The sequence below is a fragment of the Dermacentor variabilis genome, chromosome 3 (assembly GCF_050947875.1).
Source record: "Dermacentor variabilis isolate Ectoservices chromosome 3, ASM5094787v1, whole genome shotgun sequence".
In the NCBI taxonomy this organism is placed as follows: domain Eukaryota; kingdom Metazoa; phylum Arthropoda; class Arachnida; order Ixodida; family Ixodidae; genus Dermacentor; species Dermacentor variabilis.
The window spans coordinates 207,009,449-207,028,175 of NC_134570.1; the positions used below are offsets into that span (position 1 = coordinate 207,009,449).

General features: G+C 47.0%; 1 protein-coding gene across 1 annotated transcript in view; it reads right to left on the bottom strand.

The window, feature by feature from the left end:
• Positions 1–13,093: 13,093 nt before the first annotated feature.
• Positions 13,094–18,727, bottom strand: part of LOC142576610 (uncharacterized) — a 211,898-nt gene continuing 206,264 nt past the window's right edge. Inside the window, exon 3 of the mRNA XM_075686811.1 lies at positions 13,094–15,452. Within this exon, the coding sequence (XP_075542926.1) occupies positions 14,746–15,452 (707 nt within the window). The 3' untranslated portion in view covers positions 13,094–14,745. The remainder of the gene's footprint in view (positions 15,453–18,727) is intronic.

Consider the following 18,727-nt stretch of genomic DNA (forward strand, 5'->3'; position numbering starts at 1 on the left):
CCGCAAAACTGATACAAAAATATTACAAATAATATAAAACTGATAAATAGAACCCTTTATTCATACAAAACAACACATAAACCATTTAGCGAATTACTTTTTAGCTCGCACATTTGTGCACTTATTAAGTAGGATGTTGCAAAGCTGCAGCCTACAATTATGCGGCTCTACACATCTTGTACATCGGGTACATGAGCTCGGGCTGCTAGTTACCGGAGCATTCTATAACCATTTACGCCCATTCAAGCCGGTGGAAACAGGGGGGTCTTCAGGCATGTATATAACCCCCCCCCCCTCTCAACCAACTGGCACCTGGAGCCCGCGGCCCCCCGGCCTCCCCTGTTGCTTCGCCACGGCTACCATGCCTCTTGTTTTTGCTACATTTTTCACCGACCGTGAAAACTCGGGTTCGTTTACTCAGTATATGTCGGGAGCACCCTACATCACGATGCCGTCAAATTGAGGTAGGCCGGAACTACCAGATGGCGCTATTTATCTCCTGCTTTTGCTGAAATGGCGAATCCGCGTGTGACATTGGCGGAGGCGTGGTCAAGGTAATAGGCTCGCCGAACAGGATCGTTTCAGCATTCGACCCCTGTTCTGTACAGATCTAGCCTATTACACATGAACGCTGGCTGTCTCTCCCATCCCCCGCTCGACAGTCGAGACCATGATGCGCACGACACCGATGCTTGCGTCCAAGTTATTTCAGTCTTGCGTGCCATTCGCAATGCACAATGCAGTGATCACTCTTTACGTCTGCTGATCGATCGCGTAGTTTCTACGCATCCTGAACTGGCTATGAGCGCATTCGTACTCTGCGACGGTGTTCCTTACTGACGCAACTTTCGCCCAGAAGGCACGGAACTTTTGCTCGTTCTAATTCGACATACTCGCATACAAGTTTTTCTGCAGCTACATGACGCAGCCACCGTCGGCCATCTGGGGGTCTCCCGTAACCACGACCGTGTTACGACGCCGCTTCTACTGACCCGGCTTGTGAGCTTCTGATTAATGAACCAGGAGTGGCTCTGCGAGCCACAATATTGCTGCCTGTGTGCACTTTTAGCGTCCCAAATGATCTTCGGTATTACGAGCTGGACGCGTACACTCCATCAATGTACCTTGCGAACAATTCTTTCGCTTTGGCATCGATCTCCTGGGCCATTCTGCTACGTCTAAAACCGAGGGTACAGACTGCCTGCACGACACGTCACACCATCATGCGAGCAATGGCGCAAGCTGCACTGCTGACGTTGCGGATTTCCTTCTGTATGACGTCATACGACACGAGGGCACTCCTAGGCAGCTGATCACTGAACGACTTTCGTCCCGCACTGTCGAACACCTTCTTCGTTCCCGTTCTGCAGAGCACAAACCTTAGACAGCATATCGCCCGCAGTGATCATGTGATCGGCTCAACCGAATGTTGACGGTGATGTGAACATTTGGCCGGCTCCGCTGGTCCCGCGGATGGATGGATTAATGCTGTGAAGCGTTCCCTTTGGAAGGGCGTCATAGATCGCACCACCTTTTTCTTATTATGCCCAATGTCCGACCTATCTTTTCGAAAAAACACACACAAATAATTCCCAGCATCGAACGCTCTGAGCCACTACTGGCAACTTTTTTGGTATGCCTGCGTTGCTTTTGATCTGCCCACTTTTCTGCCTCCAAACCTCCAATCGCCTCTTACTAATCTCTGTTGTAGACATCTTTAGTTTCTCCTTGCTATTCCTGAACCCAAGGGCTTCGAGGAGGCCAGAGGATCCCAAACCGACAGCTGGGTAGATATCTTCGCATTCTAATAAAACCTGCTCCATTGGTTCCCTTGCCTTACCACCGCAAGCAGACTTCTGTTTCCATGTTGTACTTCTCTTTATAACTATGCGTTCTAAGCATCCTGATCTCGCGTCGAAAAGTAAGGCGTGTAAGGAAATATGAATGACACGGTCTCTTTATTCCTTCCTCCTTTTACCTTCCCACACCCTCAGCCTCGGTCCCGTTGTTCCCTACCTTCAGAGAGGTTCCGCTTCAGGCCCTTCACACATCCGTGGTTTTGATTGTCTCTCCTGCTGGGTAATATAGAATTATGTTGCCGATGGCGCGGGATTCACTCTTCTCCCCTGGTGGTTCGTAATAAATTGCCTTCAAAACGCATAGTTCCTTCACTGTTGGCCCCCATATGGGGCGACGAATGGAGACTATGAGAGGTCCGGTCCTGTGCGTACAAGGAGTAAGTGCCCTGGTTCATTGTCTTGAATTTTAGGCTTCTGTTTGCTGTCGGACATTGACAGCATGTACTGATGCTGATGTTCTTTAGTCTTGGCACTTTCTTGTAGAATTACGTTGCTTACTATAGCCAGGTGATGGTCCGCCGGTAGCCATGGGCTGATTCCAGAGGCACCAAAAAAGGTGGGCCGCCAAGGCCAGCCATTATGATGCTGCGCAGCAGCTTCCAGAGCGCATTTACATCCGCCAGGATAATTTGGATATAATGTTACGTATTTCTTCAAATCACGGATAAATCGCTCGGCCAGAGCATCACCCTAATGATCGTAGGTGTAGTGAACCACAAGCTGATCCCCTTTTCCTCTGCTCAAACTTAGCCTTTTGCTTCTGAATTCTGGACCGTTGTCAGTGACAATGGTTTTCGTATTCTTGAACATTTCCCGTTGCATAAGCAAAATTACAGCGTTAGAGTCTTCGTTTCCTGGTTTCGCAGCTGCCATTTGTGTACACTTGTCAACAGCAACCAGAAAAGCTTGCGTCTTACGCGGTCCTTCTCCATTCTTATTTGGCTCGGCAAAGTCGGTGTACAAATTCAAATGGCACATCGCAGTACAGAGTGATGGTCACCATTTTTCCTTTAGGCGTATATTTTGCTTTTCTCACTTGGCAATCATGGCAAGTCCTTACATAACCACGTACGTCATTTTTCAAAATTTTCCACGTGAACCACTGCAGCACCGTCATATATGTCCTTCGAAATCCGTCGTGCTCTCCCGAGTGGGGGCTGTCGCGATTAAGCTTCAAAATCTTCTCGTGACTTGTTTCTGGTACGTCGAACATTCCATTCTTCAACACAATCTCTTCTGCGTCTTCACAAATACTTGCGACATGCTCATTTTCAGTTCTTTCAATCTCCGAAATATGCAATCTTGATAAAGCGTCCGCTTAGGGGAGCTTCTTTCCAGGACGGTGAACGGCGACGAGGACCAACTGCTGGATTTGATTTTGCTTACCCTAGGAGCAAAACCGGCTCCTATGTAACGTTAAGGGATAAGAAAAGAGCAGATTGGGTGAGGGTTAATGACATCTTAGTTGAAATCAAGAAAAAGAAATGGGCATGGGCAGGACATGTAATGAGGAGGGAAGATAACCGATGGTCATTAAGGGTTACGGACTGGATCCCAAGGGAAGGGAAGCGTAGCAGGGGGCGGCAGAAAGTCAGGTGGGCGGATGAGATTAAGAAGTTTGCAGGGACGGCATGGCCACAATTAGTACATGACCGGGGTTGTTGGAGAAGTATGGGAGAGGCCTTTGCCCTGCAGTGGGCGTAACCAGGCTGATGATGATGATGATGATGATGATGATGATGACCCTAGGAGCAATCCTTCGTTTCGATTGAGTAATGTTCAAATAAGTTAAAGCTTGGTCGTCTGTAAACAAGTTAAGATGTGGACCTTCGAGGTAAGCGCGAAAGTACCGCTATGCCGTGATGACGGCCAATGTCTCTTTTTCCGTGGTATTGTAGTTTCTTTCCGATTTGCTTAAGGTGTATGAGTAATACCCGATTACATTCAGCTGGTATCCAGTTGGTTTACTGGCATGTCGTTGATAGATGACCGCGCCCGTTCCATAGCAGGAGGCGTCAGTACGAACTCAAGAGGTTTATTGAAGTCTGAAAGTACTAAGACAGGATCCGACGATATTGTCTTCACTAGTTCTTGATAAATGTATTCGCGTTCCTTCTTGCAAATGAACGGGGCGTCTTTTTGGTTTAATGCTGTCAAACATTTTGCTTTCGTAACAAAGTTCTTGATAAAGGCCCTGAAATGTTCAGCTAATTGAAATAAAACACTCAAAAAGCGCAAGTCACGATGTTTCGTCAAAGTCTTAATCCTCTGCACTGACTCTTCCTTCGTACTTCTTGTACGACCGCCAAATGTCTTTCCTAGTGAAACCACTGATCTATTAAAAAAGTCACTCTTTTTAAAATTTATTTTCAGCTTTGCTATTGCCAACGCATTCAAAACTTGCGATAAGTGCAGCTCGCGTTCGTCTTTTGTTCGAGAGTAGACGGCAATGTCGTCGACGTACACATTGCAGCATTTACCAGTCAGAGGTCCCAACACGGTGTTTATTCTGTTCTGGAACCATGCCACCCAACTTTCCAGCCAAATGTGAGCCTCTTCTATCCATATATATATATGCAAGCAATATATATAACAAGTTTCAGGATGGACAAGAAACGGCGAACTTACTGCAATTTACAAGGAGACGCGCCGCCACCAGTCGCGAGACGTGGACGCGGTGCATTCTGGGTGGCAATGGTGTTCCTGCATATGCTCTCGCAGGTAACCGGGTTGCGCATAACTTTTCTAACGCCGCTCACACCGCTATTTGCTGGGTGCTATCACGTGGTGCAAAATGACGTCAATTGTTCAGCTGCACGGCTGCGAAGACAACTTTATTGGCACAATGACGACTCGTTTTCATCAGTGTCATCGACATTTCAATCAGCGGACCGTCGAGCGTGCGTTGCATTAATCGGCTCCGGGATGCAGGTACGGTATTCGACCATAATAAGTTAAGGACTTTGGTGACGTGATACGAAACACATAATACTGACACTTGTATTCGAGTATGAGGAGGTGCAGTGCACCAAACTGCACAAACCGCACGGAAGGTTGCGCAGCTTTTTACGCCGTGCCATGCCGACGGACAGACGTGCGCCTGAGAGCGGTATGGTTACTGCGTATGGGCGGGAATTGGCCGGCTCCGAAAGGGACCAGGATATGCGAGATGCGTTCGCCTTGTTCACAGAGGTGAGTTTGGCTTGTTTACACTAAAGCAGCAGTTATTTTGAGCAACATTCCTGTACACGATGAGATGCGTACGCTGGCGTGAAATTGTTCACTTGCACGATTTTTGGCGTATGAGTAGTATGAAGAGATAAACCTGAGTAGTACGAAGACATAAATAAATATGGGTTGTCATATTACAGTCTGCAATGTGTGAACAATTACTTTGCAAGTTTGCCATCCTGTGTGATTAGTGCAATAAGAATAACTTGTTATTCTTAACAGCTTGTTGCATTTCCAGTGGCTTTGAATTGTGCCCCCCAAGGTTCCAAGAACCAGCACTCTTCCCCTGCTGCCACCAGCCATTGCTCATCCATTCTCTTGTACGAATTAAATTTTATCTGGGAGCTCGTGCATGTTGAATCTTTTTCCACTTGCGGATTTGCTGCTACGAAGCAGGTCTTTAGTATGCGGTATGATTGAAACGTAAAAATAGGATTTACATGCGCACATTATAGCTTATGTGAACACTTGAAATGCGTTTAACTCTACGCGTCTGCACCGCATATATCGAAAACGTGCAGCTGCTGTGAATGATAGTTAGTGATGAATGACGATCACGGTTAACGGTCAGTGACATAATTGCAGGCACGATGGTTCTCTTGGCGACGATCCTTATTCGTCATGTTTAGGCAGCCAAAATGGGCCAACCAATAATTATATACGATAGGCGGGTGAAGTTTTCTTTAAACACTCTTTAAAACATTTCTTGCCTTCCGGCATCGGCGTTAAAATTTCATAAGCATGCTGAAAAATATTGCACTGCTTTTGTTGCAAGGTAAGGCGCCTTTTCACGGGAGGATTGTGCTACCGTTCTCTTTGTGCGTTCGTGGGTGTGTTTGTATATGTGCGTGTATATATGTACATATAAACTAAAGATGTCGGGTGGTTGGCACCCTACCCCCCTTCGGCAAGGTCAATGGTTAGAGCATAGCCTGTATTAAAAAGTGTCATCTTGCTCAGCGCTTGCGAACAATTGCCGCATGTAGCTCGCGAACAGCACCGAAAAAAAAGCAAATAGAACACAGCGCGGCATTTGCCTCCTGCGCGCGTAGGAACGTAGCGTGGAACCAGCGCACCGCTCCACTCTCTTCCTCGAACTGGTATATGCGTATTCCGTTTTCTCCCAGCGGCAGCTTGGAAAGGTAGATGGTTAATCGCAAATTAGAGCGTTTCTAACGTGTTCTGTCTGAGATTTGTGGACTCAAGGGCTCAAAGTTGACGGGCTACCACTCTGCTGCATTCGTCTACTAAATAGCTCCCGGAAACAAGCGTGAAGTGCATCTTCAGCCGCGGCGACTTCGTGGACACCGCCGCTGCCATAGCAGAGAAGCGTCGGCTTTGTGTGGCCCGGCCCGCATAAAAGGAAAGGTCTTGACGTCACAGCGTGTATATGTTCGGAAGGTTTCGTTCACCGTGAGGGCACGGCGACGAACTCGGCACCGACAATTTAACTTGAATAAGAAAGAAATGAGCGTATTCCGTCCATTATTGCGAAGGGACTATTTCTTCATGCCAGCACGTCAAACTTCTTTGTTCAAACGTGTTCTAAGATTATCATGCTTGGCAACCAACGTTCTCGCGGAAGTTGACCTAGCACGTATTATGCAAACAGTGCGTGCCGACTAAGAAACGAAGGTGTCCTCTTTTTCATTCTGTAAACGAAGCCAGGCCCACCGTGTGCCGGCCGGCCCTTTTCACAAGGACTCTCCGGTGCTTCCGAATCTCCCGGCAATCCGTCGACGCCACTCATCGCGCGCTGTATTACTGCTGAAAATAAAATTGCTGTTGCAAAGCGTAGTTCGCTTTCCAGCTCTGTGGAGTAGTTGAGGTGCCCTTGCACGCACAGGCACCATTCGAGCCCTAGGGATGCGCATACTCTTTCAACGCGTCGCCTGCGTCTAATTGATAGTGTTTATACAGTGCTTTATTTTGTACAGTGTGATGCTCGGGCGGCAGATAAAGAATGTTTAGAAGATTGTACCGCGAGTATTTTAGGGCCACGAAAGCTAGCAAAACCTGTTTCCTCGGAGCTTCGCAGTTACCTGAATTGGGATTGTACGCTGGTGTGGCACAACGCATGACACATGGAGACACCTCTGATTCTTGTCACCTGAGTGATACGCTAATAGAGTTCAAGGCCAGACATACAATAATAACACGTTACATGTATACGTTACGTATCGACAATGGTCAGACTTGACTCACCTTCTATTCCTATCGTGGGCGGAGCTGCGCGAGCGCCTCTAGGCCCGTCGCTGTTCGATATGGCGGTTGCATCGAAGCTAAAGCTTATGGACGACACGCTAAGTTTCCCAATCCAAACGACTTGTTGACACCTCTCGGGGAAGCACGAAAACTTCTCGCCAACAGGAGGTTCATCGTGCATCCTTCAGGCATCCTCGCAGGCATCCTCCAGCGCGGTCGCACGTACCAGCATGGCGCCGGATGATAGATGGCACTGTGATCGCAAAATGGTGGCGTCCTCGATAAAACAGTGCTCGGCTTTGGCTGTCATAGCGGCGTCGTGCCGAGTGAGCAGACGCGTCATCGCTATGTCGGATTGTGAAGGGGCCCTTAGATTGAACACGCGAGCGCGCGGATGGATGAATGCATGGGCAAATGCTATCAGCGTCCCCTTTGAAACAGGGCGGTGGGTAGCGCCACGAAGCTCTTGTTCTTATTTTGCCTAATGTCCTACATATCTTAAAAAAAGAAACCAAGTAATTCCCAGCATTTGACTTTCTGGACAACTATTGGCGTCCTAGTTTTTGTATTACTCCGTTGTTGATGGCACTCCGACTTTTCTCCCACGAGATATCCAATCACCGCTTACCAATCTCTCTTCCTGACATGTTTACTTTCTCCCTGTTATCCTTGAATCTAAAGGCTTCAAGGAAGCTAGAGGAGGCTAAACTGACAGTTGGGCAGATATGTTAATATTCTTATAAAATATGTTCTATAGTTGCCCTAGCTTTAATGCAGCAATCATGTGCTTCTTTGGCGTCTCTCGCTATATAACTATTCCTTCTGAGGCATCCTTATCGTGCTTCGAAAAGTAAAAAGCTTCCCTTGTAATTATCATAAATTGTTTCTTTGCTGATTTCGTCTTTTTTCTTCTGAGGTAGTTACTCATAGCACGTTCCTTTCCCATTGCCGCAACCCATAAGAATGTCTCGGCCTCTCTAACATTGCGTTTGACGTTCTTTGTTGACATGTTGCTTAATATACCGGTCGCATACTTGCTGATAAGTTTCCTAGTTCACGTATTCCACTGCGGGTCAATGTTTTTCCTGTACAAATGCCTAAACTCTCTCTGAAATCGTTTACTTTCTTCCATATTTCTCAGTTGTTCTACAACATCAATTTTACTCTGAGCTTCCCTGACTTGAAATTTTGTCCTGCACCGCTTCATTTGAGTGCGCTATGCGAGGCATCCCACGGACCTTTAGGTGCCGTGGAGTCGGTCGAGGGACAGTCGGTCGAGGGACGTCAAGCAGCCGACATATGCGGCTGCTTGACGAAATACTTGCACATGCGCGTTGAGAGCCAAAGGCGATGCCTATGGACCGTGGTCTACTACGTGCCGGCGCGCGCGAAACCTCCGTCATGCTTGACGTTGTAAATTTGCTTAAATCCCGGTGCAGCGTGCCCGAAAGAGAGTCTTTCTTATCAACGTGCATAAACCACTCTGTGTTATTGCCCATTGCAGAACAAACTCGTCAAAAGATTAAATAAGTCCTCGTAGAGCGCCTGCTTTTCTACGTGTTGTGCGTTTATGAGGAACTTCTCGGCATCTTGCGTGGCCCATCACTAGAACAGCTCAACGGAGAAGCAGCAGATGACCCTGGTGATCCGGGTGTTACGGGCCAGCTCGTCGCTCATCATACGCAGCATGAACCAGCTGCTTCTCCTGATCCAAGATTTCAGGAAATGCCGGAGCACCAACAATAGAACACTTTGTCATAGGATTGAAACAAAAATTACGTGCGAACCTGTTATTACGTGTTGCTGACGCACGAAAGGTGCCCAATGAGACCTGCGAAATTTTGTTCCAAGAAGTTCAGGCTATACTTAGATGGACCATGCAACAGTTTGCAGAGCGAGTAAGGTGTGCGCTGAATTCATCTTTCTCTGCTGTGCCTTAACCTCTTACTAATTTGTTAAACTGAAACTTCCTTGAAGGCGCTATTGATTATATTCGCTCGCATTACCAAGGAGTTCAGTGTGCTGAATACGAGTTCCCTTTCACTGAGGCCAAGAAGTGCATATATATTCAGAGTGACCGAGCTTCTTTCTACTACGTTCATGTAGGCAGTGCTTTGAGCAATTTTAACCAGTGCAAGGGTATCTCTGAACAGATAACGAAACCCGAGGCTGCCGAAGAAGCAGTATTACAAAGCTTTCGTGAAGGCAGGATTTATAAGAACCATGTGACTGGCATGTTTGCGAACTGTAATGAGAAGCTGCTTCACCTTTTATTGTATACAGATGAACTTGAAATTGCGAACCCAATTAGAGCAGCCAGAGGTATGCATAGTGCCGCTGCTTGCGTCGGTGTGCGGGGCCAAAATCGCGAGTGTGCGCGTGATTGCTGCGCGGGTTCCGCGAGATTGGTTGGAGCAACGGTGTGGACAAGCTGAGCGGAGTGGGACAGCAGGAGAAGCTCTCGCCGGACACTGCGGATCGAGCGGCGGGCCACGTCCCGACGTCCCCGGCCCTGCCCTTGCTGAACCGGGCTTCGCCCCGGCTTATAGCGCTGTCTTCGGAGGCTGCCTGGCAGATCCTGCCGTGGCCGGGCTTCGCCACGGCTCCTGAAGCTTCCGACACAGGCGGTGTTGCGGCGTTCATCGCTATGCTGTCCTGTTGAGGCCGAGCTGTGCCCCAGCTCCTGTGTTGCCGAGATAAGCCGCACTACGTCGCTCATCGCCATTGCTCACCTCCGTGGCCAGGCTGCGCCCCGGATCCCATACCTGTCATAGCGACTTGCGGCTGAGCTACACCCCAGCCAACGCTACCCCGCCGCTGCGGCTCGAATCTACTACCATTGGAATTGCGAGTGGTGCAGAACCTGAACTGAGTTTATCGACCAGAGCGGCAAACCTGTTAAATGTACTATCTGTACTTATCCTTATGTGTCTGTGTCTAGCCTCTTGTCTGCAGTCCGCGCATAAATTCGTCGCTCTCTGACTTGAGTGATTCCTTAGCACGTCTGGCTGACCTGCGCCCACACATTTGCCCAAAGGGGCTTTAATATAATGTTGGATGGAAAGGAAGTGCGTGTAAAATTAGTAGTTTTAGCTTTCTTCGGATAGAACTTGTCGATGCATCGCTTGGGTGGTTTATCCTGCAACATTATTCACGGATCTGTTTTCCGGTTCTGCATGGCACAAATTAAAACCCTTTCATCAGTAACAAGAAAACATTCATGCGAAATAAGAACTGAAGAGCTCCATGAAAACTACCGGAAAGCCATTCAAATAAACCCAGTGTTGTATAAGCGGCTGTGTGGCTTGAATGGTGAGTCAGTAAGGTCTTCTTTTAAAGACTTTGATGTTACATCGCAGTTACCACTGGATATCATGCATGATATGTTTGAAGGAGCATTGACATTCGTAATACAACATGTGCTAAAGGGGTTGTTTGATGAGCCCATTTTGTCCTCATCAGACCTTGAAAATAAGGAAGTTTCAGTATTGCCGAAATGACGTGACAAACAAACCGCTGTCACCAAGTGAAGCCTTTGTACAAGAGTTCTCTCTGTGTGTGCGTGTGTAAGAAGCTTTGTGTAAGTGCTCTGAAGGCCACTGCATCAGAGAAATGGTGTCTTTTTGGACTCTTGCCCCAAATATGTGGGTCCAGTTTTCGAGAGGGAAATGAGGACAGGGAAGTATACCTGTCCTCAGAGAAATATTAAAGATGTTTCTGTCAGAAGATCTTCAACTGCAGTGCCTTTCATACCTGGAAATGAAATTTCACATGTTCCTTCTCTCCTTTTTCAGTCGTTACCTATCTGTCCGCCTTCAAAAATGCACCAGCCAGTACTCTACCACCACATGATATCTCTTTTTGGGACACTGCAGTAGTTGTGGTGCATCAGGTTTGAGGCAAATAACAATATTTTATGAGCCTTGCAATGCGTGTCAGGAATATCAGGAATATCTCTAAGACCCTTGCAGAAAGGCACAAGCTGCTTCAAAGTTTTGAGTTCAATGAATTAGCTTTGGACAGTGCGCTGTCTACGAGCAGTGTAAAACCTGTGGAGAGGGCTGAACTTCACCCATGCATTTAAAAGGCGCAGTCAGTTGACATTATGTGGCAAGCAAAATTATTGCTACTACGCCAGGCAACTACAAAGTAGCAGATGCGTAATGCGCAAAGGGGATGACCCAGAGTTTTGCCAGATTATTGGCATCTTCATTGCGAGCAGTGAAGTTGCTTTTTTAGCAGAACGACTTGAGGTGCTAGAGTTCAGAAGGCACCGATATTTCTTTCGGATCGCAAAGTGCACTGTCAGCTGCAAAACCTGGTGACAAAGCACTTCCAGTGTGCCATGACCTCTATTTTGGAGAAGTTGACACAATATTTGAAGTTGTGTTGTTTGATTAATGTTGTTATTGACACTGCTACTGAGTTGTCCATGCGGTTATACGTTTTTTCATGTATCTGGTAATTCATATTTTTATTCCCTTGTCTACAACACTGTACTTCAGTGTAGTTTAAAAGTGCCTGCATATGCGTTCAACTCGCATTACCACTATTGCTATTATATAAATAACTAATGCAAGCAATTTTTGTTGTTAAAGTAAGTAAATAAATGTGCCATTATAAAATACTTATTATCGTCATGCACTTAAATCAATCAAATTTCCATACTATAGTTTTTGTGTGGGTATACAAACACCGAATTCACGTTATATACATTGTGTGCTTCTAGAACGTATCAGGGATACCACGACGGTATAATATAGAACCTTTCTATGCATAAAATTACTTTCTTGATTTGTATTAATAGTTCCTTAGTTATTTGTAACCTACCATATTTGAACAGTCTGTTATCATGTTTGCCACACTGCCCTTGTATTCACCGTTCGGAATAATTTTTAGTGATATTGTATAATGGACTATCTCCTATTTGTTCAACAATAAAACGTGTGTAGAACTTTGTAGTAACTGTATTACGGTGATATGGCCAATCGTTAAACTAAGAAACTTTTATTTGGCAACGTGTTTACACACACACTAAAAAAATTACAAAAGCAATTGTCGAGATTGTCAGCTCTTGAAGTTTAATCTTACCCTCGCCAAGACTTCTGCAGTCGCACAGGAGTCGCGATCTTCCACGACGACACTTCTCGTGCCATTGAGAGTCAAACGACCCATGCAGAAGTGTTGACTCCAATTTTGTGACTCTACTTGCGCAAAAAGGGATCTTCGGAAGGGAAAAGAGAGTGAAATTGCCGTGACTCACTTTTTACTCTTTTTGTTCTTAGAGTGCAATAGTGAACGATCATGTACATGTCAGCCACCCTTTTAAGTTTCAGTGACAGACAAAAGTCATTGGGTACCACAAGAGGCAGTTTGGTACATTTATTGGTTTTCCGTTACATGCTTCACGCCATTCTTATTTTGTGGGGAGCCATTCTTTGGACAGTGCAAGGTTGCGTATCAACATTCTGCAAGGCTATACCATGCAACATTGCCATGTGTGCGCTCTCTGCTTCCTTACATTCTTGGAGAGCACGGAATAATGAAGCCGAACAAGCAAAGAACAGATGAAGCTCGAGCTCGGAAATACTGATTGCAGCACCTTCTGTGTACAGGCGCAGTGAACACAATCTCCTGTTTTGTTATCGTTCAGGCTACATGTACAGCCGTGCTGAACTTGATGTGTGCGCCAGACCAAGACGTTCTTTAAACTTCGGTCGACCGATACTGCACTTACCTACTCAGATGAAATATTTCGCGAATTTGTTCTTCGGCATGCTTTCTTTTTGTTTTTTGTATTTTTGCATGGCGTAATTTCGGGTGCGTGTTATGTGACGCCATGTCACATAAGACATGTGCCTTCCTTCGAGAACTGCGTTTGCCTGCCCTTCATGGTGTTAGACAAGGGCGTGTGCGCTTGTTTCCCAACCGAGAGGGACTCATGAAGTGCCCTCCGTTAAGGCCGGAACGTTGATTTGTTTGTCAAGAATGTCTGCAACATACGCTCGTGTAAATGAATGGGCACCTCAAATCAATCGTCACGGTGTTAGCGTAGCGCACCCGCTGGCGTTGTTATTCCGAATTCCGTGGTAGCGGTGTCAGCAACAATTCTCTTGATAAATAGAGTTTTGAGGGAAAACTTCTAGTGAAAGCTTGTGTAAGAGTTTCCAATGTGCACTGAATGCTTGTAATTTGAACAACTTATGACCTGGTCTTCAATGAAGAGTGAGCACATGCGAAACTATGAGGGTTGGATTCCGAAAAAAGAAAGAAAGGCAGAAACATAAAGGCAGGCCTTTGGCAAAATGAAAAGCTAGGCAAATGGGGCTTCTGTAGCACAAACAAAAAAATGGATTGTATAGAAAGAAACTGGAAAGAACAAAGACGGTTCAAATGTGCCTTTGTTGTGTACGTCTTTCGAGCGCATTTTATCCTTACCAATATCAAAAACTAACATAATGACAACCATGAGTAATGATTACCAAAACCTCACGCGAGACATATCATGATAATAGAAAAGGTAGGACGCTACCGTAGTTGAACTATCACCAAAGAAAATAGTGCTTATATGTTTACATGTTGGTCGGTACTGTCGTTCACAATTCGGGAAACGTACACGCGTGCAGTGGTTCTGAAGCTGAGCTCGTGAACATGTTTTAATATTTGATGAAATTAATGACTCTTGAGAAAGAAGAATACAGCACTGATGCTTGTTGTAAAACAAACAAACGTTATGAAAAACAAAAGAAGTTTTCGATGATGATTCTGGCTTTGCAAGGGGTCTGCAAATAGTAATGTTGAAACAGAATCAAATGCGAATCCAATAGGCAGGCGAATCAATTATCGACAAATTGCATACCCTGAGTGGCATAAAATATTTCGCTATGCGTTCGATTCATGTAGTTGAAGGATGAAAATGCGAACGATGATCCCAGCCTCGCTGCTTTAGTTTTTTCTTTGTTCTGGTGCTCGAAAGTCGCTGCTGATTATTCAAAAACTATGCAATACATATTCTCTGTTGCAAATATCAACTATTCGATTCGAGCACTAGATTAAATCGAAATGTATTCTATTCGTTATGGAAATATTTTAATAGTTGCGTACGTCTAGCTCTTACTTGCCATTAAAAGCTGTGTCAAAGCAACGTTATGCCAAGGGAATGCAACTGCTGTACAACGCACTCGCTACGTCACTGTTCTTGCACTCAAACTCGGCACTGAACACAGTATTTAGGTCACTGAGCAGTCAAGCACCCTACTTTCATACGCTCCAGAGCGCTTCAGTAAAGGACTCAAAAATATTGATGCCCCATTTCATGAAGAGCCACACTCTCAGTCCTGAGATGCACTCAGAACCTGCATGTCCACCGTTAGCTATGACAGATGAAGTCAATACACGGAACAATGTTATTTCTTTTTTCTCACCATATTCACGGACACAAACAGTAGTCCTAACTATCATCTTGTGAAGTGCGACATTCGGTGTGGCTCTCATTATCTGATTCTCCTTCTCTCCGTTTCTCTTTCCGGTGCTGTGTCACCAGAGAGGAATGCGACGCCATCCGCGTGGGGCAACCGTTGCCCACCACTAAGGCAGTGGTGGCTTCAGAAGCAGAACAGCCGCGCACACTTCTGGATTTCACCGAGTCCTCGCCGCACTGAAGCGGCGGCTCTGTCGTCGGCGCCGCAGGAGCAGCAGGCGCCTTGTTGAGCGACCCCGCCAGAAGCAACGTCGAGTGGTCGACTGCACGCGACGCGGCGCTGCTGTTGAACTGCCGCGATCCCCTCGAAGGCCTCTGATGCCGCAGGTGAAAGACGCCGTAGATGAGTGGGTTTATCATGGCCGTCGAGCTTCCAAAAAAAAAGATGCCAGCCTGCAGTTCCTCCGTCAGCTGGTCGTCAGGCTCGAGGAAGATGAAGATGATCATCATACTGTAGTAGGGCGTCCAGCAGATGATGAAGGCGGCCACGATGACCACGGTGATCATTAGGGACTTCATCTTGGCCCGGTGCAGGAGACGCCGCCGGGCTTCCTCCATTGACGACGGGGGCCGAGCCTCCGAACATGAAGACTGGTCGCCGGCACGCCTGCGTCCATATTTTCGGGAACCCCGTTCCTTGCTGGATTTTCTGGCAGGAACAAAGGCGCTCCGCTGCACTGCGAGAAGAAGAAAAAAAGAAAATTATGGCAGAACTTATCTCAAGATGAATGCTGGTGGTAATGCGAACAACAATCGAACCATGCAGCGGAGCACATTATACTTGAATTCACGTTCATTTAACACGTCTAACGGTAATTCTGAGACTTTTGTTACACCGGCTATGTGCCACCTACGCTGATGTCGTACCACTTTTTTATGGCACTCGCTTGCGAAGGTTGCCCATGAGCATGGATGTACGACGACGACTGTATGATGCCGGTGTGGTGACGATAAAATGGCTAAGACGGAATTATATTGATTGAACGACGCAGGCATATAACAACGACATCATGACGACAATTAGATGTCGATTAGTAAATTATGACACTGCTACAAAGACGATAAAATGACGACGACATGAGGGCGATGAAACAGTGACTGTACGACAAAGATGACATTACGGTGACGGCAACCGGATGAGTAAGCGGGAATGACGACAATGGCACGGGCAAGACAGCATGACGACGAAGTTATTGCAACAGATGCATGGAAGCGTCTGTGTGACGGCGACGCAACGACGATGATGGAATGAGAACGGTGGCATGATAATTTTTCATGGTTATGGCATCATTGAAAAGAAAGGTGTACAATTAATGCATTCTACCGGTACTAACATAAGGGGCACAAATTCAAGGTTGACAAAGAAGCTCGAGAACAAGTTAAGGGACTGCGAAAACAGCGATGAAACGAATAATGTTAGGCGTAACGTTAAGAGACAGGAAGAGAGCAGTGTGGATCAGAGAGCAAACGGGGATAGCTGATGTTCTAATTGACACTACAAGAAAGAAATTCGCAGTGCCACCGGAAAGGCGAAGCACCGATTGCGATAGCAAATTAGAAGATAACTGTACGAAGTAAGGATCGTAGTTTTACCGGCTGTATAAAATTTTAAACATTCGCTTACTAACTAAATTAACAATGATAGAATATGTAAGCGTGACTCAACTAGGACGTAGAAAGAAACAGACACACGGAGGAGCAGCAGCGCTGTCTTTGTGTGTCTGCTTCTTTCTACGTCCTTGTTCAGTCGCATTTGCACATTCTGTCATGGATTTTAACCAACTAGACCGTCAACGTGTTTTAACTAAATTAACCAGCACGAGTCACGCGCGTAGAGGCAAACATGAACATACATCGCTCGATGACAGCGGAAACTGTCTGTGAAAACCTTACAGTTAGGAATCGCGGCAGCAGCTGCGAGCCAATTGACCTCCGTGCATCTGTTGCTTCAACGCGTATGAAACGTCGAAAGCACAGCGCATACGAAGCAACCGGCACTACGCGGACTTTGTAAATTTTGCAGATCGCTTTGAAGATGAAACCCGCACGGGCGCGGAACTTAGCTACGTCGCAGACCGCTTTCAAGACACGCGAGTGCCGACAGCGCGTCCCTACGGCGTCTGCCAAAGATGTCTACTACGATGTCCCCGATTCGCGTGGCCAACGCCACAGTAGACGCCGCGGTAGTGTCCACTCTATATGGAGCAGCCGGCGAAGAGGACATTGAGGCACCGCAAGAACCGCCGGAGAAGAAAGTCCCTCCTCCCTCTCCTCACCTCTTGCCTCGCGCGCCACAGGAGAGGGCACGCATCCGGGCCGCGCTCGTGGCCACGCGCTCGTGGCACGCGACATGGAACCGCGTTCGCCGGCTCACCTTCACAAGTTTCACTCATACGGAGCTTCACGGCGACGGCGACGGCAGAAAAGCGCTTGGAGTGTCCGTATAATTCCTACCGGAATGAAAATGGTGCTGGTCAGGCAATGTAATGGGTAGGACCTATAACCGTTGGACCATTAGAATTACGCGATGGGTGCCAAGGGAAGCGCAGTCGGGGACGGTAGAGAACAAGGTGGGGTGATAAAATAAGGAAATTCGCAGGCGGAAGTAGCAATCAATTGCCGCAGCATGGGGTAATTAGAGATCGGAGGGTGAAGCCTTCGTCCTGAAGTGAACATATGATAGGCTGCTGCTGCTGCTGCTGCTGCTGCTGCTGCTGCTGCTGCTGCTGCTGCTGCTGCTGCTGCTGCTGCTGCTGCTGCTGATAACATGGTTACGATAGAGTTACGATCAAGGAAGAACTTCGAACGATCGACGAATGTGGTTTGAAATAGACGGCCTGATGGCAATTGGATGACGATATTGAAGTGATGAAGGTGAAGTGATGGTGAAACGACAGCGTGACGACGATGGCATGACCACAAAGGTATGATGACGACGGACGGCATGGCGAGAGTCGGATGTTGGAGTCACAGTGATGACGAAGGAGCAACCGCGACGGCATCCCGTTGAGGTATGAAAATGAATGCACAATCACGACTATCCGATGACGATGCCATGATGACGATAGCGTGAAGACAATGGGATGAATACCAGTGTATGGCTGTGTCACTAAACCTACATGAATATGCCGGCGTGACGACAACGAAATGACGAGCCGGATGACGAAGCTGGAGTGACAATTATGGCACGGCCCCGACAGCATTACAATGACTGTCTGAGAGTGAAGGCATGATAACGAGTGTCTGACTCTGAGGGCATGACAAAGGCGGCGTAACGATGAGTGAATGACGACAGTATTGTTGCAACACAACGAGAAATAAAGATTGACATTGATGGAACAATGACCCCTGTATGTCGACGACATTATGACGGCAATGAGATGACGATACTTAGGTGATCAGAATGGCAAAACGAAAGTGTGGTGGCAGTGTCATGACGACGACTCTGAGAAGACGATGACATAATGACGGAAAGCTCGAATGACGGTGATGCAAAGACGACGATACTTTCCCGGCTCCAGACACGTAGCTAGTGTCCCAAGCTACTAGACCACTTGCACCACTGAATCTGTGCAGGTGTGACGACGACCGCATGACGAGAGCCTGATCCCAAAGCTAGAATGACGACGATTGACCGAACACGACGGCCTCCTTATGGCGTTACCATAAAGAATGCGTGGCGACACAATGATGGCGATGACATGACGAGTGTCCGATGAGAAAGCTTGAATAATGGCGATGCGACGACCATGAGAGCATCACGACCACGAGCAGCCCATAACAAGTGATCCAAGCTATTAAACAACACGCCACTGGGTCGGAGTGGAAGGCGTGGCGACGACGGCATGACGAGAGTCAGATAAAAGATGTAGAACGACGACTACTGAACGAACATAACGGCATAACCATGGCGGTGAGACAAGGAATGCATGACGAATGTATAATAACGATA